At 51.7% G+C, this 27,982-nt stretch overlaps 1 protein-coding gene across 2 annotated transcripts in view; it reads right to left on the bottom strand.

Annotated features, from left to right (window-relative positions):
• The window catches only part of GRID1 (glutamate ionotropic receptor delta type subunit 1), a 629,487-nt gene that overhangs the window by 163,661 nt on the left and 437,844 nt on the right, over positions 1-27,982 (bottom strand). For both annotated transcript variants that reach the window (XM_070433218.1, XM_070433219.1), the window contains 2 exons: positions 26,661-26,822; positions 24,563-24,682 (listed from right to left, as the gene is read on the bottom strand). In XM_070433218.1, the coding sequence (XP_070289319.1) occupies positions 24,563-24,682; positions 26,661-26,822 (282 nt within the window). The remainder of the gene's footprint in view (positions 1-24,562; positions 24,683-26,660; positions 26,823-27,982) is intronic.

Here is a 27,982-nt window from a genome sequence, read left to right as displayed (position 1 = left end):
GCTCTAAGTCCATTCAGGAAAAACAATTTCCAGAGAACCATCGGCAAGAGGAAGAAGAAAGGGGCAGGCGAGGCCACGTTCACGCCTGGGAGTGGGCACTTGTGGTTGAGACAGACTTGGAGGTAGCCTGCCCGCTCGCCTCATGGGGGGAAGTGACTGCAGGGGGAGCGGCCGCCGGCGATGCAGCAAGCAGGTCTGCAGCCTTTCGTTATGAAACCATCACAAAGAACTAAAGAAAGGAAGCGGGAGGACAGGGAGTCACAGGAGAGAAAGGAAGATAAGCTGAGCTTGAAAGAGGATGAGTGAGATGAGGAAGGAGGGTCGCAAAAAACCACACTCCTAACTGTCACATTCAAGTCCACACCAGAACCAAAGAAGAGAGGCTGACTGTGAGTCCCCTCTGTCCCAGGCAGCACCTCCTCTTCCTGGCAGCGCCAGAGGTGCAGGATGCAGTGACCAGGGGCAGGCAGGATGCAGTGACAGGGGGAGGGGTGTCAGGACACAGTGACCAGGGGGGCAGGACGCAGTGACCAGGGGGGCAGGACGCAGTGACCAGGGGGGCAGGACACAGTGACCAGGGGGGCAGGACGCAGTGACTAGAGGAGGGCAGGATGCAGTGACTAGAGGGCGGAAGGATGCAGTGACAGGGGGAGGGGTGTCAGGACACAGTGACCAGGGGGGCAGGACTCAGTAACCAGGGTGGCAGGTTGCAGTGACCAGAGGGTGGCAGGATGCAGTGGCCAGAGGGGGGCAGGATGCAGTGACAGGAGGAGGGGTGTCAGGACACAGTGACCAGGGGGGCAGGACTCAGTAACCAGGGTGGCAGGTTGCAGTGACCAGAGGGTGGCAGGATGCAGTGGCCAGAGGGGGGCAGGACACAGTGACCAGGGGTGGCAGGATGCAGTGACTAGAGGGGGACAGGATGCAGTGACTAGAGGGGGGCAGGATGCAGTGGCCGGGGGGAGTCAGGATGCAGTGGTCAGAGGGGGGCAGGATGCAGTGACCAGAGGGGGGCAGGATGCAGTGGCCGGAGGGAGTCAGGATGCAGTGGTCAGAGGGGGGCAGGATGCAGTGACTAGAGGGGGGCAGGATGCAGTGACCAGGGGGAAGTCAGGATGCAGTGACCAGAGGGAGGCAGGATGCAGTGGCCAGGGGTGGGCAGGACACAGTGGCCAGGCCAGGGGAAGGCATGGAGATGACGGAAAGGGTACCAGGGCAGAATTGCAGGAGGTTCTTGGGAAATGCTGCATAAACCTGCAGGCACACAGACATGTCAGCAGAAGCAAAGCAGACACGATAAACAACCACTAATCAAAAGGAATTAAAATGCTCTAAAAAAAATTATGTTAAATAAATCTAGACATATTCTGGTAAAAATATTTTAATTGAACAAAAACTACATACTACTACAAAGCAGGTAGAATTAAGAAAATACTAAAAAGACGAAATACTAAAATTGAAAAATCAGTGATGCCAAAAATGTATTATTAAATATATCACTAAAAACTGACAAAACCCTATTTAAACTGAAGAAAGGGAGAAAACAGAAAAACATAAATTACTGGTACAGGGAGAGAAAGAAGGACATTACTATGGATTCTATAGACATGAAAATGGTAATTAGCGGACAATTATAAGTGAAATTATGCCAATTAATTTGATAAAGAAATAAAATGGAAAAAAATACTTTGAGGTTCAAATGACCAAAACTGACACTAGAAGAAATTAGAATTATAATAGACCTATAGCTACTAAAGAAACTCAATGCATAATTTGAAAGCTACACAAGAAAAACCGTGGGTCTCAATGGCTTTACTCAAATAACTATGTAAGGAAGAAGCAACAGCAATTTCAGACAAAAGAAGGACATTTCCCAGCTCATTTTATATGGCCAGGCTTGTCCTCATTCTAAAACTAAAGGCGTTGCAAGAAAGAAAAATTATAGCTCATTATTCTTCATAATAATAAATTCAATCTACCAATGTATAAAAAGCATATAGTACCATGACATAAGGGGATAACCTAAAAGTGCAATCAATATAACTCACCACATTAACAGAAGAAAGCAACACATTAATAAAAAATAGTTATAATAGATGCATTTGCTTACACTAAGAGCTCAACAAAGAGGTATAAAATTACCAACCCAAGGTTTTGATTAAGGGGCTAAAAAGAAGAGAAAGTAATACAAAGCAGGTAGAATTAAGAAAATAATAAAAAGATGAAATATCTAAAATTGAAAAAATAGAAAAATCAGTGATGCTCAAAATGTATTATGAAAAATATCAATAAAAACTGCTTTTATATTTGATAAAAGTCTCAACAAAGCAGGAAGTGGATAAAGAGCATGTTCAAAACCTTCATTTTCCATCTTCCTTAGCTGTAAAGTCTGTATATTCTCGCCTAAGACTGGATAAAACAAGATATAAGCTCCCACCACATCTTTTCAACATCTTATTAGAGTTACAAAAGGACAAAGTGTACAGAGAAAAACGGGACAAAATGAAGTAGGGAAGGGAGGGAGGGAGGGAGGGAGGGAGGGAGAAAGGGAGGGAGGGAGGGAGGGAGCTGACCAACTTTTTTGTCAAGCAGATAGAAAATCCAAAGAAGTCCAGGAAAAAGCTATGTCTAATACATTATTTAACAAGGTCACAGAATACAATGTCAATACACTTTTAATTGTGTATGACTGTTGAAATAAAAAGTCATTCTATTTTGTTGCATGGTTTCCAGTATATGCAGATATATATGACACCTATAACACAAAATAACAAGGATATAGAGGGAGATTTATGTTACAAGTTTCTACATTTTATGTAAAGTAGTACAATATTAAATCTAAGTAAACTGTGAAAGTATAGCTATATAGAGATATAAACATATGGACAGATACAGAGCAATATATCCTAAATAAGACTTTAAATATTGATACAAAAAAATAAACCTTAAAATAAAATAAAATAAAACAGAACATTAAAAATATTCAAATAATCCAAAAGAAGGCTAAAAAGCAGGCACAGAGTACCAAGATGAGAAGAGAACAAATAGAATAAATAACTAATTATAGGCCAATATTCAATAATTAGCTCAAATAGTTAATGGTCTAGACCAGTGGTCCCCAACCTTATGGACCTCACAGACCACCAGTTGTCCACGGACCACCAGTTGGCGACCGCTGGCTACACACTTCAATGAAATGGCAGATATTGACAGAATGGGAAAAAATCAATGCCCTGCGATTAGATGCCTATGAAAGTCACAATTCAGACATCAATGCCAGACAGGATGAAAATAATGACCCAACTTACCAAGCTCTGCCAACTGGGCTGAGGCAGTGCGCACTGCTTTGTAGAACCAAATGCTTATCCTATATAATAAAATGGTAATATGCAAATTGACCCTAAGGGCGGAACAACTGGTAGTTATGACACACACTGACCACCAGGTGGCAGATGCTCAATGCAGGAGCTGCCCCCTGGTGGTCAGTGTGTTCCCACAGTGGGAGTGCCACTTAGCCACAAGCCGGGCCGACAGCTACGGTGCTGGAAGCCTCTCCCACCTTCTCAGCAGCACTAAGGATGTCCGACTGTGGCTTCAGCCCACTCCCTGGGAGCGGCCCTAAGCTGTCAGGTGGATATCCCCTGAGGGCTCCCGGGCTGCCAGAGGGATGTCTGGTGGCCAGCTTAGGCCAAATTCCCCAGGGAGTGGGCCTAAGCCAGCAGGTAGACATCCCCTGAGTGGTCCCAGAATGAGAGAGGGCACAGGCCTAGCTGAGCCCTTCCCCCCAGTGCATGAATTTTTGTGCACTGGGCCTCTAGTGTTACATAGAGAATAAAGATCTAAAACAAGTAACTTAAATTCCCACCTTAAGTAATTAGAGAAAAAAGAGCAAATTAAACCCAAAACAAACAAAGGAGGGGAAAATAAAGATAAGAGAAGCAAGCTGTCATCAAATTTGGAAAGAGAAAAGCAATAGAGAAAGTGATGAACCAACGCTGGCTCCTGCAGCGCTCAGAGACTGCATCTCTTGCCAGATTGACCAAGAAATGACAGAAATTACCAAAATCTGAAATGAAAATAGGACATTAGCACAGACTTTAAAAAAATAATAAGGAAACACTATAAATAATTATATGCTCACAAATTGAACAACTTAGATTAAAACAACCAGTTCCTTGAAAGATAGGAACTGTCATAATCTACTTGTGAAGAAATTAATAAGATATCCCAATATCTATTAAAGATATTTAATTTGTACCTAAAATAATCTTTCAAAAAAGAAAACTTCAGGAACAAAAAAGGTTTCATTGGTGAAATCAACCAAACATTTCAGGAAGAATAATACCTACTTTATACAAACTCTTCCAGATACAGAGGAGGAGGGAACATGTGTATGTGTATAATCCAACACTGATTGTGTAAACCAAACAGTAATAACTTGTGGGGATTACAAATATATGTAGATTCACAGTTATGAGAAAGAAAATAAAGTGTTTAAAATAATTTACATCAAGGCAAGAAAGAAGAGAAAAACAATATGAAGTATATGGATCAAATAGAAAACAAATAGGAAAGTGATGACCATAAGCCCAAGTAAATTAGCTGTTACTTTGACTGTAAGTAGACAAAACCCCAATCAGGAGTCTAGAATTGTCAGAGTATATTTAAAAAATCAATAATTAAAGGGTGCAAGGGGTGGTGGTAGGGGGTTGTGTGAAAAAGGTGAAGGGATTAAGAAGTACAAATTGGTAGTAACAGAATAGTCAAGGGGAGGTAAACTACATCATAGGGCATATAGTCAGCAATCTATACTAATAAAAGGGTAATATGTTAATTAGACCGGGTTGACCAGACATCTTCTGGACGTCCGCTTCCTTCCGGACAGTTAGGGGGTGACCAGGCCAGCAGGAGGGCAGTTAGGGGGTGACCAGGCCAGCAGGCGAGTATTTAGGGGGGGACTAGGTCAGCAGGGGAGCAGTTAGGGAGCAACCAGGCCAGCAGGGGGGCAGTTAGGGGGCGACCAGGCCAACAGGGGTGCAGTTAGAGGGGGACCAGGTCATCAGGGGGGCAGTTAGGGGGTGACTAGGCCGGAAGGGGGGCAGTTAGCAGGCGACCAGGCCAGCACGGGGGCAGTTAGGGGGCGACCAGGCCAGCAGGGGGACAGTTAGAGGGGGACCAGGGGGGCCAGAAGGGGGGCACTTAGGGGGCGACCAGGCCAGCAGGGGGCAGTTAGGGGGTGGCCAGGCCGGCAGAGAACCAAGTTAGGGGGCGATCAGGCAGGCAGGTAGAGTGGTTAGGGGTGATCAAGCAGGCAGGTAGAGTGGTTAGGGGTGAGCAGGCAGGCAGGCAGGTTAGCAGTTAGGAGCCAGCAGTCCTGGATTGCGAGAGGGATGTCTGACTGCCGGTTTAGGCCCCGTGGATGGGGCCTAAACCGGCAGTCAGACACCCCCAAGGGGTCCTGGATTGGAGAGGGTGCAGGCCGGGCTGAGGGACAACCACCCCACCCCCCGTGCAGAATTTCGTGCACCGGGCCTCTAGTCTATATATATAAAAGGCTAATATGCAGTGTCCCCTCTAGAGTTTGACTGGGAGGCTCACTATGACATGTGCTGACCACCAGGGGACGGCATTGAACAAAGGAAGGCCCGGCCGGCAGCCGGAAGGCCCCGATCGGCCCTGCTCGCCTGACAGGCCTAGGGCCCCCACCTGTGCACAGATTTCATACACTGGGCCTCTAGTATTCTAATAACTATGTGTGGTACCAGGTGGGTACTAGAATTATCAGAAGGATCACTTAGTAAATTATATAATTGTCTAACCACCATGCTGTACATCTGAAACTAAGACAAAACAATATTGAATGTCAACTGTTAAAATAAAATGAACAATTACAAGCTGCTTAAATGAAACATCTTTTCCATGTGAGGAAAATGTTTAGAAATAAAATAATAGAAATGATCGACCAATAAACATTACACATCATAAGTCAAATATGCCAGCTATATTATAAAACAAAGAGCTTTTATGGCAAGAAACATTAGTACACATATGATAAAAGATCAGTCCGCATCAGTCCACAAATAAAACATCAAAATTCTAAATCTGTAGGATCCCAATAACATAGCTTCAAAACCTATCACTCGAAACTAAGCCAAAATAAAAGGAGAAACAGACAAATCCACAGTCTCAATAGGAGACGTATGATACGAGAGAGCACAGTCTTTTCAAGGACTCGGGGAATACTTGCCTGTGCAGACACAGGACGGTCAGAAAGTCAGACCCCGGCTTTCAAAGAGCAAAGGCCATCCATCAGTTCTCTGATCATGAAGGAAATAGGTCAGAAACCACTCCTAAAAGATGGCTAGGAAATCTCCTCCACTTGGAAAATAAGTCATATTCTTCTAAATAAAACCATGGGTCAAAAAAATTAAAAGGAAATCAAATAATGCTTGAGCCAGGTAATACTGATATAATGTGTCAAAATGTGTGGGTGTAGCTAAAACAATACTAAGAAGGACATTCGCAGCTATAAATGAAAAGAAGAGGAACAAAACATAAATTATCTAACCATGCATATCAAAAAGCCATTAAAGATAGCAGATTATAGTGAAATAAATTAGAAAATAAGAGAACATACATCTATAAAAAATTTTAATAAACAAGTCAAAATTTGCTTTTTTCAAAGAATAAAAAGACAAAATGCTAATACCTAAAATCAAGAATCTGACTCTGGCTGGGTAGCTCAGCTGGTTAGCATGTTGCCTGATGAGTCATGTTTGCAGGGTCCATCCCTGGTCAGGGCACACACAAGAAGCAAGCAATGAATGCATAAATAAGTGGAACAACAAACCTCTCTCTTTACTCCTCTCTCTCTAAAATCAATAAATTTTAAAAATCCAGAATAAAAAGGATAATATATGCTGTGCCATTATAGTTGACAATTTAATGGGCAAAATCCTTAAAAAGTCACAACTAAAAAATGGACTCCAGAAATAATATAAGTCCTGGCTGGTGTGGCTTAGCTGGTTGGCTGGGCATCCTCCAGTACACGGAAGTGTTGACAGTTTGATTCCCCGTCAGAGCACATTACTGGGTTATGGGCTCAATCCCTGGCAGGGGGTCTGGCGGGAGGCAGCTGACGCTGACGGATGTTTCGCTCTCACATTGACATTTCTGTCTCTCCCTCTCCCTTCCTCTCTCTCTCTAAAATCAATAAAAACATATATTTAAAAAGAATATAGGAGGCTCAAGCAGGATAAATTCAAAGAAATACACATCAAGACATCATAATAACATTTCTGAAAACTAAAGATGAAAAAACTAATCTTGGGAGCATCCTGATAGAAATGATCCAGGAGAAAATTGATTTAAGTGCCCGTGGATTGCTAAACTGAGACCATGGAGGTCGGTAGAAAATGGCACAACACTTTTCCAGGCCGAAGAAACGAGCTCTCAACCGTAAATCTTGTATCTGGCAAAACTATCCTTCAGGAATGAAGAGGAAATAAAGACATTATCAAATGAAGGAAAATGAAAAACAAAATTGTGGCTAGCAGGCCAATCCTTAAAGATGGGCTAAAGGAAGTTTATTAAGCAGAAAATGAAATGAAAAAAGCATTCTTGGACCATTGAAAGGAAGAAAGAATAACAGAAAGAGCAGAAATATGAGTATATGTAGTAGACTGTCCTCCTCATTAGTGTTATAAGTCACATTTGATGATTTTAACAGAAATTATCACATCAGCTGAGACTCAAGACAATGAGAAGGAGGAAAACAGACCTGAATGGAAGTAAAAGGTTCCCATGACATTTTAAATAGTAAAATGTTGATGCCAGCAGACTGGATAAGTTACACAGGTGTATTGTGTAACTTACGCTCAGAGGGTGTGCACACGCACACACACACAAGAGTCCAGCTAACAGAGGAAATCTGAAACTGAATCAGATGCATGGATTGTAGCAAAGTCACTACCCTGGTTGTGTGATTGTACTGCAGTGTAACAAGATGTTATCACTGGGAGAAACTTAACAGGTGTACCAGATCTCAGGGCCTCTCTGACTATTGACTACAACTGAATATAAATCCATATTCACCTCAAAATAAAAGTTTAATTTTTAAAAATTCAGAAAAGGAAGAGAAATTAGAAGGTACCAACATTTCCAAATATTGTAACATAGTATAAAATAATAATAAAACAGGTATAGTATTCATGTAAAAAAAGGAATGAACAGCATCAAAAAGAAAACAATCAATGTGATTTACCACATTAATGGAAAAAAAGTGAGAATATAAATTATATAATTATCTGAACAGATGTAAATGAGATTTTGACTGAATGTAATATGCATTCTTGACAAAATTGCTAGTAATCTAGGAATTAAATGAAATTTTCTCAATATGAGAAAAGAAAACCAACCAAAAAAATATAGTAAACATAAGATAAAATTGTGCATTATCAAAAATTATCTTCTGAGATCAACGATACTCACATCACTACATCAATTAAACTTGAATTAAAGACCCTAAGTACTGTAATGGAAAAGAAAAATAAATAAGAGCATAAAAATTGGAAAGAAAAAGAAAACTTATTTTTCATAGATGATGGGATTGTGCCTATAGAAAATTTTAAAGACTCTACAGGTAAACTATTAGAATAAATCAACAAATATGGTTAGTTCACTAAGAACAGGTTTACCAAACAAAATCAATTAATTTCTATATGTACTTTAAAAATAAGTATAAAATACATTTGAATATATTCTACATATAATATCATCATAAACATCAGTATCTGGAGAAAATTAAACAAAAGTTATTCAAGATGCCTAACTAAATTGAGGTGTATACTATGCTCATGAATTAGATCACTCAATATCAGTAAAATGTTAATTCTTCCTAAGCTGAACTGGAGTCCATGAAATCTCAATCAAATTCCCAGATTTTTGTGAAAATTAAAATTTAATGTTAAAATGTATAAGATAATGCAAAGGGCTAAGAATAGCTAAGTCCATCTTCAAGAAAAGGAAAGAGCTAGAGGACTTCCACCCGGAGATAAAGAACGAGTGTGAACCCGATGACCCAGCCAGTATCACCATGGTGCACACGGAGCTGAATGGCCAAAGGGAATAGCAGCGCGTGACCAGAGGCCGACCCACATGTACAGTGGCCTGGCTTGGGAGCAAGGCAGCATGCAAAGCGGTGGGATCAGAGCTGTGGGGGTTCTTTCAGTGCGTGGTATTGGGGCAATGGCCATCTGGATTTTTCTCATGTATCTCGCCTTCACTCTACCATACCCAGAGATCAATCCCATGTGTAATGAAGATAAATCCCAGATGTAATGCAAATAATGTGAAGTGTAAAACAAGAAAACATTTAGAATAAAATACAAGATACTATTCTGTGCACATTCCCCGATTCTGCCTCCTATGGTCTAATGCTTTCTAGTGGGGTGCTGTGTGCTGGGCCTCTGTGATGGGCCCTGTGGGCGGGCCCTGAGTGGTAGGGACTCTGTGGTGGGCCCAGTGTGATAGGGACGGTGTGGTGGGCCCTGTGTGATAGGGACGGTGTGGTGGGCCCAGTGTGATAGGGACGGTGTGGTGGGCCCTGTGTGATAGGGGCGGTGTGGTGGGCCCTGTGTGATAGGGACGGTGTGGTGGGCCCTGTGTGATAGGGACGGTGTGGTGGGCCCTGTGTGATAGGGACGGTGTGGTGGGCCCTGTGTGATAGGGACGGTGTGGTGGGCCCTGTGTGATAGGGGCGGTGTGGTGGGCCCTGTGTGATAGGGACGGTGTGGTGGGCCCTGTGTGATAGGGACGGTGTGGTGGGCCCAGTGTGATAGGGACGGTGTGGTGGGCCCTGTGTGATAGGGACGGTGTGGTGGGCCCTGTGTGATAGGGACGGTGTGGTGGGCCCTGTGTGATAGGGACGGTGTGGTGGGCCCTGTGTGATAGGGACGGTGTGGTGGGCCCTGTGTGATAGGGACGGTGTGGTGGGCCCAGTGTGATAGGGACGGTGTGGTGGGCCCTGTGTGATAGGGACGGTGTGGTGGGCCCTGTGTGATAGGGACGGTGTGGTGGGCCCTGTGTGATAGGGGCGGTGTGGTGGGCCCTGTGTGATGGGCCCTGTGTGATGGGCCCTGTGTCATGGGGCCTGTGTGATGGGGCCTGTGTGATGGGCCCTGTGTCATGGGGCCTGTGTGATGGGGCCTGTGTGATGGGCCCTCTATGATGGGCCCTGTGTGATGGGCCCTGTGTGATGGGCCCTGTGTCATGGGGCCTGTGTGATGGGGCCTGTGTGATGGGGCCTGTGTGATGGGTCCTGTGTGATAGGGACGGTGTGGTGGGCCCTGTGTGATGGGCCCTGTGTGATGGGCCCTGTGTGGTGGGGCCTGTGTGGTGGGGCCTGTGTGATGGGCCGTGTGTGATGGGCCCTCTATGATGGACCCTGTGTGATGGGCCCTGTGTGATGGGCCCTGTGTGATGGGCCCTGTGTGATGGGCCCTCTATGATGGACCCTGTGTGATGGGCCCTGTGTGATGGGCCCTGTGTGATGGGGCCTGTGTGGTGGGGCCTGTGTGATGGGGCCTGTGTGATGGGCCGTGTGTGATGGGCCCTGTGTGATGGGCCGTGTGTGATGGGCCCTCTATGATGGGCCGTGTGTGATGGGCCGTGTGTGATGGGCCCTGTATGATGGGCCGTGTGTGATGGGCCCTGTGTGATGGGCCCTGTGTGATGGGCCGTGTGTGATGGGCCCTGTGTGATGGGCCCTGTGTGATGGGGCCTGTGTGATGGGGCCTATGTGATGGGGCCTGTGTGATGGGCCCTGTGTGATGGGCCCTGTGTGATGGGCCGTGTGTGATGGGCCCTGTGTGATGGGCCGTGTGTGATGGGCCGTGTGTGATGGGCCCTCTATGATGGGCCGTGTGTGATGGGCCCTGTGTGATGGGCCGTGTGTGATGGGCCCTGTGTGATGGGCCCTGTGTGATGGGCCCTGTGTGATGGGCCGTGTGTGATGGGCCCTGTGTGATGGGCCGTGTGTGATGGGCCCTGTGTGATGGGGCCTGTGTGATGGGCTCTGTGTGATGGGCCCTTCTGATGGGCCGTGTGTGATGGGCCGTGTGTGATGGGCCCTGTGTGATGGGCCGTGTGTGATGGGCCGTGTGTGATGGGCCCTCTATGATGGGCCGTGTGTGATGGGCCCTGTGTGATGGGCCGTGTGTGATGGGCCCTGTGTGATGGGGCCTGTGTGATGGACCCTGTGTGATGGGCCCTGTGTGATGGGCCCTGTGTGATGGGGCCTGTGTGATGGGCTCTGTGTGATGGGCCCTGTGTGATGGGGCCTGTGTGATGGGCTCTGTGTGATGGGGCCTGTGTGATGGGCCCTGTGTGATGGGGCCTGTGTGGTGGGGCCTGTGTGATGGGGCCTGTGTGATGGGCCGTGTGTGATGGGCCCTGTGTGATGGGCCGTGTGTGATGGGCCCTCTATGATGGGCCGTGTGTGATGGGCCGTGTGTGATGGGCCCTGTATGATGGGCCGTGTGTGATGGGCCCTGTGTGATGGGCCCTGTGTGATGGGCCGTGTGTGATGGGCCCTGTGTGATGGGCCCTGTGTGATGGGGCCTGTGTGATGGGGCCTATGTGATGGGGCCTGTGTGATGGGCCCTGTGTGATGGGCCGTGTGTGATGGGCCCTGTGTGATGGGCCGTGTGTGATGGGCCCTGTGTGATGGGCCGTGTGTGATGGGCCGTGTGTGATGGGCCCTCTATGATGGGCCGTGTGTGATGGGCCCTGTGTGATGGGCCGTGTGTGATGGGCCCTGTGTGATGGGCCCTGTGTGATGGGCCCTGTGTGATGGGCCCTGTGTGATGGGCCGTGTGTGATGGGCCCTGTGTGATGGGCCGTGTGTGATGGGCCGTGTGTGATGGGCCCTCTATGATGGGCCGTGTGTGATGGGCCCTGTGTGATGGGCCGTGTGTGATGGGCCCTGTGTGATGGGCCCTGTGTGATGGGCCCTGTGTGATGGGCCGTGTGTGATGGGCCCTGTGTGATGGGCCGTGTGTGATGGGCCCTGTGTGATGGGGCCTGTGTGATGGGCTCTGTGTGATGGGCCCTTCTGATGGGCCGTGTGTGATGGGCCGTGTGTGATGGGCCCTGTGTGATGGGCCGTGTGTGATGGGCCGTGTGTGATGGGCCCTCTATGATGGGCCGTGTGTGATGGGCCCTGTGTGATGGGCCGTGTGTGATGGGCCCTGTGTGATGGGGCCTGTTTGATGGACCCTGTGTGATGGGCCCTGTGTGATGGGCCCTGTGTGATGGGGCCTGTGTGATGGGCTCTGTGTGATGGGCCCTGTGTGATGGGGCCTGTGTGATGGGGCCTGTGTGATGGGCCCTGTGTGATGGGGCCTGTGTGATGGGCTCTGTGTGATGGGGCCTGTGTGATGGGGCCTGTGTGGTGGGCCCTGTGTGATGGGCCGTGTGTGATGGGCCCTGTGTGATGGGCCCTGTGTGGTGGGCCCTGTGTGATGGGCCCTGTGTGATGGGCCCTGTGTGGTGGGGCCTGTGTGATGGGCCCTGTGTGATGGGCCCTGTGTGATGGGCCCTGTGTGGTGGGTCCGTGTGGTGGGGCCTGTGTGATGGGCCCTATGTGATGGGGCCTGTGTGATGGGCCCTGTGTGTTGGGCTTGTGTGATGGGCCCTGTGTGATGGGTCCATGTGGTGGAGCAGGCACCGTCCTCCTAGCAACTGTAACAAACCACCTCCCAATGGCAGGCATCTCCTGATCTCTTGGCCTCACTATCCCTGGATCATGATGAAAATGAGCTTTAAAACGCAGGGACCATGAGTGAGCTAGAGGTACATGCGATGATCACAATGAATCTCACAGAGGTGCTGAGCACAGGATGCCATCAGAGTGGGAGCAGCAGTGCTTTAGAGTCCACGGGTTCCTGTGAGTGTAATGACTAGAGGGAGCGCCAGAGAGACCTGGGGCGCTGGGCTGTGCTCCATGCTGCTGACAGCAGGGATGTGATCACTTTCTGGAAAAGTTATTCTTGTGATTTACTCACGATTTAGGCTCTTGGGTATGAGTGTTACACTTCAAATTATATTAGAAAAACTACTAGGATTCAGCCGCAAGTCTATCCAAAATAAAATAGCATTCCAAAATTAGAAAGAATAAAAATAAATTATTTAACATCTCATAGAATAGGTTTTAAAATTAAAATAAAAGGTTTAAAATGAACAATAACTAGGCAGTAGGGATACAGAAAGGAAAACAATCCGTTAATTAGAGTGACACACAACAGAACTGATTAAACCAATTAGACCTAGCTTTTATCAATCAATAAAAAAACCTGTGAAGCCGAGGGAGAAACAGAGGGAGACAACACAAATGCACAATAGTAGGGTGAAAAGAGAGATTTTTTCATTATTTACTAACAACATATGCAGATTAACATTGAATTTGAAAGTGCCAATGGTATGCAAGCTTTTCTGTAGATTACTAAAATGACCCAAGGGGCTGTGAAAATCAGGAACGCAAGTTTCCAAGACATCGAAGTAACAGCCCTGAGACCAACCACGAGCCAGTAATTTTACGTTGAATTCTGTCCGATTGTCAAAGGCTCTGTCCATGCATGTTATGACCAGGTGTCACAGAGAGAAACTCCGGGCCCTGCCACGCAGGCCGCTGGGGGAACCTCAATGCCAACTGCAACAATAGCAAAGCAAACGGCCATTCCATAAGAACGAGAAGCCAGGGTCGACTCCTGGGACCGTCGCCCCGTTTTCAAAAAGGAGACACAGAGAGGAATCACCCTTTTCTTCCACGTGCTGCTGCCTTTCGGGGCACAGCAGGGGAACTGCTCCAGCCCGAGAAGCGGAGCCAGCTCTGACAGCGCCCTGAGAAAGCCGAGTAAGACGAGGAGACAGACCAGAGCCTTGGCCCTGGGCCCTGAACCTCTGCACTGCGACCCGGAGCCACCAGAGCAACAGCCGCTTTTTATGTGAGATGTTGAGTTTTTCACATTATTTAACCCACTCGAGGGGAGCATTCTGTCACTTGCAGACAGTACATTCTCACAATGTGCAAAGATGAATTAAATTTAAGCTGAGAGGGAAAAAAGTAGAGAAAAGAGTAAGAACTTTTTTAACCAATGAGGAGATATGTAAAAATTAGTAGAAAATAAAAAAAAAAGTGACATTCAAATCAATGTGGGAAGGAAGGATTCTGGATAAATGGTAGAAGGAAATATTACTGAAAAATGTAAAAGCTAGGTCAGCACACCACAAGTTATCCCAAATAAATTCAAGTAAATGGCAGATTTACTAAAATAAAATCAAACCAAAAATAATAATCTATACTAATAAAAGGGTAATATGCTAATTAGACTGGGAGACCTTCCAGACATCCTTCCGGACAAAGCCATGGAGGTAGGGCCGAGGCAGAAGCAGTTAGGGACGATCAGGCCAGCAGGGGAGGGCAGTTGGGGGTGATCAGGCTGGCAGAAGAGGAGCATTTGGGGGTGATCAGGCAGGCATGGGGGGCAGTTGGGGGCAAGCAGGCTGGCAGGGGGTGGCAGTTGTGGGTGAGCAGGCTAGCAGGAGGGACAGTTGTGGGCCATCAGGCCGGCGGGGTGGGGGGGCAGTTGGGGGCAATCAGGCTGGCACGGGGTGCCAGTTAGGGGTGATCAGGCCGGAAGGGGGAGCAGTTGGGGGTGATCAGGCCAGCAGAATGGTTAGGGGTGATCAGGCAGGCAGTCAGGTGAGCAGTTAGGAGCCAGGGGTCCCAGATTGCGAGAGGGATGTCCCACTGCCGGTTTAGGCCTAAACCAGCAGTCAGACATACCCCAAGGGGTCCCAGATTGGAGAGGGTGCAGGCCAGGCTGAGGGACACCACCCCCCCCCACCACCACCATGCATGAATTTCATGCACCAGGCCACTAGTAATAATAATAATACTGGAAGAAAGTGTGGGTGAAGAGTATTTATTTTGCAAGTGAGGAATGACTTTCTAAGGAATACAAACAAATTTTTAAATGTCTGTATATGAAAATCTTTTCTTAATTCAAAAGCAAACAATTTATGAGTACAAAATATTTGACACAAAGGTTGGATGAGTTGGCAACAAAAATTTCATCCTTGATATAAAAGAGAAAAATGCCCTGAGGTATAACTTATAAAATATGAACTTCAAATGACCAATGATTATATTTTTAAACATAAAATCCCATAAGAAATTCAAATTTAGCAACACTAGTTTTCATCCACTACCAAATTAGCAAAAATGTTGAATATATATCACTCAACTTTTTGAGCATAGGATATAACAAACTTCCATATACTACTAGTGGATGTGAAAATTATTAAATCTTTCTATAATCAATGTGAAAATATGTATCAAGTACAGAAAGAGTCTTAAGAATTATTATCTTTGGTTTGGCAATTTCCCATCTTTAAAACACAAGGAAATAAATATAGATGTAATAAAATTGTGTATGTTCTGGGTATTCATTACAACACTATCTATATCTATATCTATATCTATATCTATATCTATATCTGTTTCTATATATAAAGCCAGTATCGGTGACGACCAGGACAACCAAAGGACCAGTCACCATGAGGTGCACTGAGCACCTCTCGGTCCATTCCCGTCCTTCAGGCTCCAATTGATCAGGGGATGGCTAACAGGGGAACCAGGGTGAGTGGCACGGAGGGGACTGGGACTGGCGAGTGGGCAGAAGGCAGACCTCTTGGTCCCTCCTCCCGGCCCTCAGACTCCAATCAGTCGGTGGTGGTGGCAGGGCGGAACTGGGGACTGGCTCCCTTAGTAGTCCTGCAGGTTCAATCTCCAGAGAACAGGTCAGGCACCAACAGACCAGTACCACCAACATGATCCCAACAGCGCTGCTGGCCTCCTGGAACTTGGCCTCGGGCACTGCGGCCACTTCCCCTCCCTAGACGTTCTGAAAGGAAGAAAGGATACTGCCAGCAGCTCCAGGGGCAACCAGAGGTGACTGCTCTCCCCGTGCTTCCTCTAGGCCACTCGAGCCGGCCCCCGCCCGCCCTCGCTCCAAATAAAGAGTGAGCACTGCACAGGGAAGGAATGTAATAAAAAACAAAAACTGATGACCAAGAGAATGCCGCAGTCAATGTCCGGGGTCCAGCTCAAGAGGACGGAGAGAAGGGAGAATTCCGTAAGTTGGCCGATGCCAGGATATTTCTGAGTGACTGCCTGGCGTGTGACAGTTGTGTGACCGCAGAGGAAGGAGTCCAAGTTTCTCAACAGAACACCAAGGACTTCTTCCGTGATCTGAACCTTAGTAAGAAATGTGATCCTCACAGCACAAGGTGCTGGCAGTGTCCGTGTGTCCTCAGTCTCTGCCTTATTTTGCTGCTAACTTCAGCCTCAGTGTCACTGATGCATCCAGAAGGCTCTGTGGCTTCCTCAAAAGCCTTGAGGTGCACTGTCTTTGACATGGAGATACTGTGGACTTCAGCATCCTGGAGAGTCAGAAGGAATCTGTGCATCGGTATCGCCAGCACCGTGAGGAAGAGCCCCGGCTACCCATGCTGACCTCCACCTGCCCCGGCTGGGTCACCCCAACCCCCCACCTCTGCATGGCCAAGTCTCCCCAGCAGATCATAGGCTCTCTGGTGAAGGATTACTTCGCCAGATGGTAGAACCTGTCCCCAGACAAGATTTTCCACGTCATTGTGGCCCCGTGTTATGACAAGAAACTGGAGGCCCTTCTAGAAGATGTTCCCACAGCTTTGCATAGTTCCTGGGATGCTGCCTGCGTGTTAACCTCAGGTGAAACTGTCCAGATAATGGAGCAAAGTGACCTCGCCTCAAACAATGCCGCCGTGGACACTCTGTTTGGAGACATGAAGGAGAAGGAGGTGAGGCTCCACAAGGGTTCCAGCTCAGATGGGTACCTGGCGCATATCTTCGGGCACATGGCCAAGGAGCTGTTCAAGGAGGACGTGGGGTGCTCACCTACTGCACCTTGAGGAACAAAGACCTCCAGGAGGTCACCTTGAAAGGGACAGAGAGGTTCTGCTACGCTTTGAGGCTGTTTACGGCTTCCAGAACATCCAGAAGTGGTCCTCAAGCTGCAGAGGGGCAAGTTCCCCGGCCACTTCGTGGAGGTCCTGGCCTGAACCGGGGATGCCTAAGCGGCAGGGGCCAGGCCCAGGCGGAGGATGGGCATGCAGACAGGGCACTGCTGTGGCAGATGGAAGGCATCTACGATGCCATCCAGTGTGGCCCCCGGAGAGCAGCGCCATGTGCAGGAGCTGTACCAGGAGTGGCTGGTGGCGGGGGGGGGCGGGGGGCGACTCCCTCCGGGCCCAGGCAGCCCTGCACACCGCCTAGCAGGGCCCAGGGCAGCCTGCCAGCAGCCAGGACATCAAGTGGTGAAGGTCCAGCAGGCGCCCGGCCTACAGGCCACCTGCGGAGGGGTGTCAGACGCGTGAAGGAAAGGCTTAGCATCTCTGTCATCGCTTTGGTTTTCAGAATTTCCTGCTCTCCATCTGTTGGCTTCCTCCCTCTGAGGGGCGCTGTCATCGTCACATGGGTGCAACTGGAATACTGTATCTCAAGAGGACTGCCCCAATGTACGTATCCTTTTATCCTACGATGAAAAAATCCCAAAGAACAAGAATGGAAACAGTCTACTGTCCTTTAGGCTTAAAAAACCCTCAAGTGTCCTTCGAAGAGCTGAGACTTGGTTCTGTCCACGTACCTCAGAGAGACTGGATGAGGAAATGGCCCGGTTTGGCCCTGACTTTACCCACTTATGTTACTCTTGAAGGTGTCTGCCACAATGTGAACAAGCTGCCACCTTTTGGAACAGGGGCTCATACGAAAGTCACAGATCTATGTTCTGCAGCTGTGGCCACCGTCCTGGGATCAGGTCCTGTCAACCAGGTCCTGTGGCCAGGAATCAGGGGGCACTGGAGTGGAGCCCCCCTCGTGCCCTTTTACATTCAGGGATTGAGCTGAACTCACTTTGGGGGAGGCCTGGCAAGGATGACAGGTGTCACAGAGGGAAGGATGGAGAATGGAGAGGCGGACACCCTGCTCGCTCCCTCCCTGGGTGGGGTCAGGCAGATGAAGGCCGGCCAGCCCCACAATTGGGTGAGATAGCCTCCTCTGTGTCCACCTCTCACCCCATGGGCTCGGCCACTCCCCACAGCTCCGGGCAGCCCTCTGCATTCCACGACAGCGCGCTCTGCCCTCACATGCCGCCCGCCCTAAACGAGAAGGAAGAGAGCAGTTGGCCCACAGATGACTACACAGAAAGATACGCAGCCACCACAGAGCCCAGCACCCGTGCACGTGCACGGTAGGGCTGCCTGTGGAGTGAGGCCTGTGGCGGCTGGTGTTGGGCTCCAGAGCACTTGGGTTCTGTTACCATGTGGGTGACCTTCTTCTTGAACCCTCAGCCTGTTAGATTTCCCTCATTCGTGTGTTATTGTACCTGTGCTCCCATCTGGGTTGATAACTGGGACATTGTGTGAAATTACCTATTTTCTGCTTTCAATCTATTTACAGTGGGGTTTTGTCCACTGTGGCAACATAGATCCATTTCTGATTATGGAATAAACAGTTGAAGTACCAAAAAAAAGGGGGGGGGGCTGCCAGGTGGCTCCTGACAACTGGCAGGAAAGTCTGTGGGACAGATCCAGATCCCAGGTCAGCAAGGGTGTCCCACTACCCCCACAGAGGGCCGATCGGGTCCTGGATCCCCCCACCCCCTTAGGACCCTACTCATGCAAAAATTCGTGCACCGGGCCTCTAGTTCTATAATAATATGGTGAAAATGCCTAAACACTTATCATATAGGAGGATAAAATAAATGTAAGTTGAGTAACATGTTCCCACTAAAAATCATAGTGAAAAGAATAAAGAAATGATGAAGTGCTCCCAATATAGCATTAAATAGGACAGTCAGGCTACAAATGTATGTGCAACAAATAGCCATTTGAAAAACAGACCTATCGCTATCTACCTGCATTTATAGAGGAGGGAAATAAAATGCACCAGAAATCTAACAGTGCTTCTTCCTTGGTGCAGAAATCAGAGCTGACTTCTTTATTCTTCTTTTCATTTATCTGTATTTTCTAAACATTCTACCCCAAATGAGCATGTATTGGCACTATCTCAAAAAATGACAAGTGCGATTTAAAATGAAACAGTACTTAATTGTGTCTTTTCCCGACCCCTTTCCTCGGATGAAGCAGCAGGGCTTGCAGGGCTTGTTTTGGGTCTTGGCTCTGTTAAAAGACTTTCTGCACAGGAGTTGGGAAGGGTAACATTTTTCTGGGGAAATAGCTGCAAGGATGCTAATCCGTGATGGGGCTGAAGTCCGGACTCACTGTGCACAGCGGGGAGTCTATAGAGCAGCTAACAGAGACTCCACAGGGTTCTCTGCTGGACCCTCCCACCCCACCAGCACCCGCTCCAGTCCTCAGCCACTGCGGGCTCCTGGTCCAGCGCCAGGAGCTGGGGCCCCAATCAGGGAGTCCGCCTGCGCTCTGAGAGGTGCTCCTACTCATTACTGAGAGCACCCTGCCCGCGGGCTGGTGCCTCTTCCACCTGGCCTCGCCCTTAGAGCGCCTGCGCCCTGGGGATGTGGGACACTGTAACACAGGTAGCAGACCTGGGCAAGAATGGTTGATGTGCGCGCTGAGCCGGGAGGGCGGGGGTCCCGGCCTGGCAATCACCTCATGATGAGCAATCATTCCTCTCAATTAGCAGCAGCACGAGGCCTCCTGCGGACATGGCACCAGGGGAGCCTTTGACTCCCAGCAGAGCCAGCCTTTGCGAGGATCAAACCCACAGAGGAAGCAGGAGGGGAAGCCTCGGTCCCTGGGGAATGGCTGGGCAGGAGGCTGCCCATGGGCACTGGGCACTGGGCACTGGTGCAACACCCGTCAGCAGGCTCTGGGCCAGTGGGAAGGGGCTCAGGGGCCCTAATGCGGGCAGGGGGGAGGCGGGAGGGGGAATGGAAAGTGGGCAGAGGGGCATGAGGGAGTTCAAGAAGGGTCCCCCCCTACATCTTCCTTCCAGCCAGCACAGCCACTACATAGTCAAGTCTCTGCAGCCTCAGGGCCGAGGTTTCCCCGCTGGCCTGCTCAGCACACCCGGAGACGGAGAGGCTGGGGCTAGCGGCTGTGCAGGGGGCTCGGCACCCACCGCGGTCCCCACCTGCACCTGCCTCTGCACAAGGGAATGTGTGGGCTCAGGAAGCTTCTGCTGGAACAGACTTCCTGGGACTAGACAGAAGCTTGAAAACCACTGAACCCAACGCAATTCTCTTCCACGGAAAGCAGCAGCAAACAGCCCCGTTCTCTCGTCAGGGCGTCCTCTGCCCCACAGGCCTGCCCGCTGCCGCCCACTCCCGCCCTCCTGCTGTGGGAATAAGGTTCAAAGGGCCCGCAAGCAGTTCACTTTGGCCCGGATTTCACGTACCAGGGACCCCTGTGAGCGGAAAGAGGGAGCGAGCCTCCCACGCCAGCGGCATCGGGACTCGGCAGGGCAGACGCCTGGGCCACCTGCCATGAGAGCGTTCCGTTCCGCGGGCTGTGCCGGTGGGACTCCAGGCGAGTAACACTCACGGAAAAGAAGGCCGAGTTGCCTCTTCCCATGGACCCCATCAGAGCAGCCTCCAAATAAAGCCTCGTTGGAGGTGAAGCCCAGGCCCTCTGGGTCCTCAGGCATGAGAAGGAGCTGCCATCTGCTCAGGCACCGAGCCCTCCCGTCTTGGCCTGAGGCCTGGGCACGTCCCCGGCTGGCCTGGCCTCTCTGTTCCTGTGGGGTCTGGGCTGGGATGCCCAGAGGGAAGCCCCATCTGCCCAGCTGCTGGCCCAGCCGCACGGGAGAGTGCCCGCTGCCACGGCCTGCCGCAGGGTCACTGCACGGAGCCCTGTCCAGCCAGGAGGTCCTAGCAGCTCCGCCTTCCATCTGAGAAAACGACGTCCACTTCCCCTCATCCTGTCCCACACAGCTCCCTTCATTCTGTCCCACACAGCTCCCCACACAGCTCCCCACACAGCTCCCCTCGCCTGTCCCACACAGCTCCCCACACAGCTCCCCTCATCCTGTCCCACACAGCTCCCCACACAGCTCCCCTCGCCTGTCCCACACAGCTCCCCTGCAGCTCCCCAGCACCACAGCAGGTGCCCAGAGGGGCTCCTGGGAGTGGCCCCGTCTCCTCTGCCTTTCTATGCCTCAGGACCTTAATCCTACCCTCAAACCTGCTGCCCCCCCACTTTATTTGTATGCCACCCCAATATCCCAGCCTATGCCTCAGCCCCACCTCCTACGAGAAGCCCCGCTCAGCCTGCCTTCATGTATGTATGTATTTATTTATAAATATATTTTTGTTGATCTCAGAGAGGAAGGAAGACGGAGATAAAAACATGATGAGAGAGAATCATGGATCGGCTGCCTCCTGCACGCCCCACACTGGGGATCAAGCCCGCAACCTGGGCATGTGCCCTGACCAAGAATCAAACCATGACCTCCTGGTTCATAGGTCGACACTCAACCACTGAGCCACGCCGGCTGGGCTCAGCCTGCCTTTAAATGATGACCTTTAGCCGGGACATGCTCTGCCCAGGCCCTCTCCTCGCTCCATCCTGAAACCGCCAGCCCTCGCTCCAATGAAATCCAGGCTGAATCACAGACATTTGCTGGATAAACCCACTCCTGCTTCCCAGATAACCTCTCCTTAGCAGCGTTAAGCTGCCAGGCAGACAGATAACAACTGGGCTATGCAGTTATTAGGGCAGATTTTAAATGACAAAAGGATGCGTCTTAGAATAAAGCCCACTTGAAAAGCAGCTTCTCTCCCAGCTCAGTCACATCCTGCTCCCCGCTCAGAGGCTCCCCACCCTGCGCAGTTCCAGCTCAGGGTGTTGGAGGAGTGTTACCTTGGCAACCAGAGGCCCAAGCACCTGAAGCAGGAAGTGGCGGGTGCTGCCTCCCCTCTTTCAGGCCCCTGGAGTGGCCAGCATGGCCCCCATCAGCTGCAGAGATGGGGCAAAGGTCCCCCAGCCAACATGCCCACCCACTGTGGGACAATGGGGTGAGCTGAGCTGAAGGGGGTGGCAGCCCAGGAGCCAGCACTCAGCCTGCCTGTCATCACCGTGAGGAGCCCGAGGCATGCCGGCAAGGACCTGCAGGCACTCGGCAGGGGCCTTCCACACGTGACTGAAGGGCCCAGCCCTGGTTCCCTGACCAGGTGGGAGCCCCAACACAGGCTGTTCCCACTGTGGTCACGAATGGCCCAGGCCGTGCAGACCGCCCAGCCCCAGCCCTCCAACCAGCCTCACAGCTCAGGCGTCCCCCACAGACATCCGACACCCTGGACATGACAGGGCACACCTGGCCCACCGGTGTCACACCGTCACCGTCCACCCTCTGTGATGCCACACACAAGCCTTTGAGCGCCAATGTCTTCAAACCACGTGGGTCACCCTGCCTCTCAGCCAGTTACTGAGCCTGCTGTATCTGTATGACCAACGGTGACCCTAACCCTCCGTCACAGATGAGCTGGAAGTCCCGCCCCAGAGCACAGGGACCCTCAGCTCCCAGGGGACAGTCCTGCCCACGCTGTGCCTGAAGGCTGCTCCTCAGTGCCACCACACTCACACCTGGCACCACACACGCCGTCCTCCAGCCGGTCCCCCTCACCAGTCTCAGCACCCATCAGAGGACCCTGGCTGCCCTGCACTGCCTTCGGCCAGCTCCGCCTCGTCCTGCTGAGGGTGCACCACGCTTCCCCTCCCGGAACGGTCATTGGTAGAGACATCTTTCTCTCAAGTGCACAGAGTGTGTGACTGTGAGTGCACATGTGTGACTCTGTGTGCCTGTGTGTGCCTATGCACACATGCATGTGATTGTGTGAGGGCATGTGTGTGACTGTGTGCATGCATATGTGACTGTGTATGCATGTGTGTGGCTCTGTGTGTGTGTGTGACTGTGACTCTGTGTCCCTGTGTGTGACTGTGTATGCATGTGGGTGCGTGGCTGTGTGTGACTGTGTGTGTGTGTGGCTGCCTGTGACTATGTGTAACTGTGTATGCATGTGTGTGGCTGTGTGTGTGTGGCTGCATGTGACTCTGTGTGTGGCTGTGTGTGACTCTGTGTGGCTGTGTATGCATGTGTGTGGCTGTGTGTGACTATGTGTGTGTGTGTGTGACTATGTGTGTGTGTGTGGCTGTGTGTATCCCTGTGTGTGACTGTATGGCTGTGTGTGTGTGTGTGTGTGGCTGTGTGTGGCTGTGTGTGTGTAGCTGTGTGTGACTATGTGTGTGTGTGACTATGTGTGTGTATGGCTGTGTGTGTCCCTGTGTGTGGCTGTATGGCTGTGTGTGTGGCTGTGTGTGCATGTGTGTGTGTGTGGCTCTGTGTGTGTGTGTGTGTGTGTGGCTGTGACTCTGTGTCCCTGTGTACGACTGTGTGTGTGTGTCTGTGTGTGACTCTGTGTGTGACTGTGTATGCATGTGTGTGGCTCTGTGTGTGTGCGTGGCAGTGTGTGACTGTGTGTGACTGTGTGTGCATGTGTGTGGCTCTGTGTGTGTGCGTGGCAGTGTGTGACTGTGTGTGAATGGATGTGCATCCCTGCCCAGTGCATGCCAGGCTTTAATGCTGGTTAGATGAGCCTGTGGCTCTTTCACATCGTGAGTGCTTCCAACTCTGGCTTAACTTTGGGGATTCCAACCCAGGGCCACAGTCTGCCCCCATCCTCCATCCTGAAAACCCCCACAAGAGAAGGAAAGGGTCCCGGAAAACCCAGGCTTGCCACTTGCATGAGCACCAAATAAAACGGATGAACCCCCGAGTTATGAGCCGCATGCCCCTCATTTCTCCCTACAGGGGGCCCCAGCACGCCCGCTCCACACCTCCTCCTGCCTCGCTTGTCTGCTCATGGCCTTGTCCACTCCTGGACCGAGAACACTCTCTGGCTGTGCCTCTCTCCTGCCTCAGCCACAGTCACACCTGCCCTGCCGTTGGGCTGATCCCAGGGGCTCTGGGAAAATGCGTTGCTCCTCCCGCCTCACCCGGGGCTGCAGTCTGGCCCTCCCACCTCACCGGGCCACAGGCTGGCCCTCCCACCTCACCGGACCACAGGCTGGCCCTCCCACCTCACCCAGCCACAGGCTGGCCCTCCCGCCTCACCGAGCCGCAGGCTGGCCCTCCCACCTCACCGGGCCGCAGGCTGGCCCTCCCACCTCACCGGGCCGCAGGCTGGCCCTCCCACCTCACCGGGCCGCAGGCTGGCCCTCCCACCTCACCGGGCCGCAGGCTGGCCCTCCCACCTCACCGGGCCGCAGGCTGGCCCTCCCACCTCACCGGGCCGCAGGCTGGCCCTCCCGCCTCACCGGGCCACAGGCTGGCCCTCCAGGCCCCACTGCGCTGAGACTACACGAGCGGCACTTCGGCACTTTCTGGTTGACAGTCTCAGCCTCCTGCCCACAGTGCCATGAGCACCACACAGGGCCTGGGCCACCGCAGCGGGAAGAGGGGCCGTGGCGCCCTGCAGCTCACCTTACGCATGTCTTTGCCGAAGGTCTCGCTGTAGGTTGTGCCGAGGATTTCAAACTGGACGTAGGGGTTCGAGCGATCCTCCCGAAACTCCATCACCCCTGTGAGGCCGGTGATGTGACCCTGCAGAGAGAAGGGCAAACCATCGGAGAGTTAAGCAGACATGGACGGGAGAGGGCAGGGGAGGGGACCCCAAGGCAAGGGAGACAAAAATGGTCACCGAGAAGTGAGTCAGCAAGGTCTGGGGGCACGCCTGAGGTCCTGGGCCTCCCAGCGGGCCAGCCCTGCCCAGGCCCTGGCTCAAGGGGAACCCCTCACGCCTGCGCCCGTCGCTGATGCAGTCAGCAGGATTACAGGACCTGCCCGTGCCACACGGGGTGCTGGCCGTGTCCTCTACCCCCTGGAGCTTACAGTCTGCCCCTACACCCTGCCCCACGGGCTCACTCAGCTTGAGCCACGCGGGACATCCAAGGTCAAGAGAGCACACATGCAGTCACACCCATCAGACACAGGTGGGAGCGGTAGGGCAACACCTCCCATCTCCCCGCTTCAGCCTGGAGTAACCAAATCCCGTCAGGTCCTCCGGGGCCACAGAGAAACTGCACAGCATGGTGACTGCAGGTGGCACGGTGGGCGTGTGCCCAGTGCCTCTCCCGTGGCCCAGTGGGCTCTGTAGGAGCAGAGGCTGGGCTGCCCTGTGGTAAGACCCTTCTTTCTTCAAGGCTGGGAAGGGCTCTCATCCAGCCATGACCTCCCCTAGACGGTGAGCTGGGAAGGACCCAGAGGCCAAGCTGGCCCAAGAGGGCCCCCAGTCGCTGTAGCAAACAGTGCTCGCTGCTCCTGAAACCACGCGCGGTTTGCTGTGATTACAGGTCCCAGCACTGGAGATGTCCTTACATGCTCTTCTGAAGCCTCTCAAAGCCAGTCCACGCTACCAAACCTCCTGTGGCTTACCCAGTTCTCTTCAAATCCAGCCTTCCACCTGGGGGTGCTGCTCAGCATCCCACCACCAAGTGCAGAGAACCTGCACATGCACACTTGCACATACACCTCGATGAGCATGTCCCCACATGTGCGCACACATGCACGCACACACCTACATACCAGGCAAGCACAACCACATACACGTGTGTGCACGCATGTGTGCACATGCATGTACATATATCCAGGTGCCCACATGTGCATATGTTCACATGCATCTGTGCACCCATGCATACACATACAGACATGCACACACATAGACACACCCAGATGAACGCACCTGCACACACCTGTGTATGCACATACACTAGTTCATACGCACACACACAGCTGAGGTCTTGGCTGATCAGCACATGTGCTGCCCCTGAGTCAGCCTCTCTTACAGACAGCACACATGGGCAAGGCAGCTGCTCCCCTCTCCCCTGAGGGCAGCTCCTGTCCACAGCGGTGCGGTCCAGACCCCAGTGATGCCCAAAACCCTGGATAGCACCCAACTCTAATATCCCATGTTCTTTCGTACACCCCATACCTATGAGAAAGTTCAATTGATAAATGAGTCACAGTAAGAGACTAACAGCAGTAACTACAGTAAGTAGAACAATTATAACAATACTGCTATACCGAAATAAAAGTTATGGAAAGGTGGTCTCGCTCTCAAAATATCTTATTTTACTGCACGAACCTCCTCTTCACATGACAACGTGAGATGCTACAATGCCTATGTGATGAGATGAAGCAGGTACTCAGAATGATGTGCAACTTACAATGTAAAAATGACTTATTTCTGGAACTTTCCATGTAATACTTTCCAACATTCGTTGGCCACAGGTAAGTGAAACTGCTGACAGCGAAGCTGTGGAGAAGGAGACTACTGTCTTTGTGACTCGGCAAATTACTTAGCCTCTCCGATCTCCTTATGAAAACAGAGACAACAGTAATAACACACAGCCAGGAACCCTCGCTCACTCCTCCCTCAAGTGCTGGGGCCAGAAGCGTGGCAAGGAGAGGCCTGGGCAGGGCCTCCCCGCAAGAACTCGGTGTCAGGCCCCCCTGGAGGAGGCAGGGGGGTGGGGAGGGCCTGCGGTGGGCCCCGGCCCAGGAGGGTGTCCGTCTCACACACCTTTTTGATCGTGTCCAGCATGGACCGCCCGCCGTTCCATGGCTTGGTGGACTTGCGGATACAGTTGAGGCTGGCCATGCTGTGCCATTTCCTGTCCTCCAGCTTCCTGTGGAAGGCGTTGGCCAGCATCAGCACGCTGTCATACAGGTAGAGGTTGGAGATCTGCGAAGACAAGGCAGGGACACCTTCGCCACGGTGCGTTTCCACCGAGGGAGAGCCAGTGGAGGCGGGTGGCCCGGGTGCCACCCTGCGAGTGGGACCCGGGCTCTGTGCCGCCACCCTCTGGCCCCCAGGTTTACCCTCACAGCCCAGGCCGGGCTGGACAGATTGAGACTCGCCCCGCGGCAGGAACTCGAGCTGATCAACCGGGAACCAGAGGGGTCAGGGCCCTGTGCAGTCTCGCACGCAAAGCAGGGAGGGGAGGGGCACAGGCTCGGGCTAAGGATTCTGAGGGGAGAGGTGAGGCGTCCACGGGGAGGCCAGCATGATGCCAGGGCAGGGCTGTGCAGAGGAGCAGGACCAGGCGGGAGGGACTGCCCAGATTTCTGATGAAGGACCAAGAGCCAGAGCAGATACACAGACTGGGGGGTGCAGTAAAACTTCCTTCACAGAACAGGCAGCGCTGCATTGGCCTGTGGCCACAGCTGGCCGAGCGGTGGGAAGCCCTGAGGACAGCTCCAGTGTCTGCAACTCGGGCAGCGGGCAGCGTAGGGAGGAGCCCCAGAGGGAGGCAGGGACTGGGCCTGCTGAGCCCATCGGGGCGCTAAGGAGTACGAACACAGGTGACTTCAGGAGAAGGACTCCACTGGAGGAGCCACGCCCAGAAACCACTCTCCTGTCTTGGAAAGACCACTCTGGTCCCTGGGCCGGGGGTGGCGGCCTGAGCGACTGTGTTGTGGTGATGGACATTCCAGACACAGTGGCATCGCTGCCAGTAGGGGGATGCCTTGGGGACTTGCGACTCTGAGAAGGTGCCCTCTGCTGAGCTGTGCCCAGTATAGCCGGTCCTGGAGGAGACAGCGGTGGCAGAGCCCTAGGAGCACTGGGGGGGTGGGGGAGAAGGGGGGAGCAGCGCCAAGAGCTGAACCGCAGTGGGCTCCAGGCTGGGCCAGGCCTCCTGATCACTCTCCTCCCACCAGGACTGAGAGCCCTGACCCCCTGACCCGGGTGAGCCGAAACCAGCAGCCGCCTTCTGGGGGCCCAGCCGGAGCTGCCGTGGGCAGAGCACAGCCCTGCTCTCAGGTGTTGCCCCTCAGGCCACCCCGCTCCTCCTCCCACAGCGTGTCCCGGAGCAGGACGAGAATACAGGAAGAGGGTGGGAG

Source organism: Myotis yumanensis, unplaced genomic scaffold (assembly GCF_028538775.1).
Source record: "Myotis yumanensis isolate MYYU_CA2020_CCGP unplaced genomic scaffold, mMyoYum1.0.hap1 SCAF_13, whole genome shotgun sequence".
In the NCBI taxonomy this organism is placed as follows: Eukaryota; Metazoa; Chordata; class Mammalia; order Chiroptera; family Vespertilionidae; genus Myotis; species Myotis yumanensis.
Note: the sequence above shows the minus strand (reverse complement) of the source record. Positions and strands in the feature narration are given on the sequence as shown.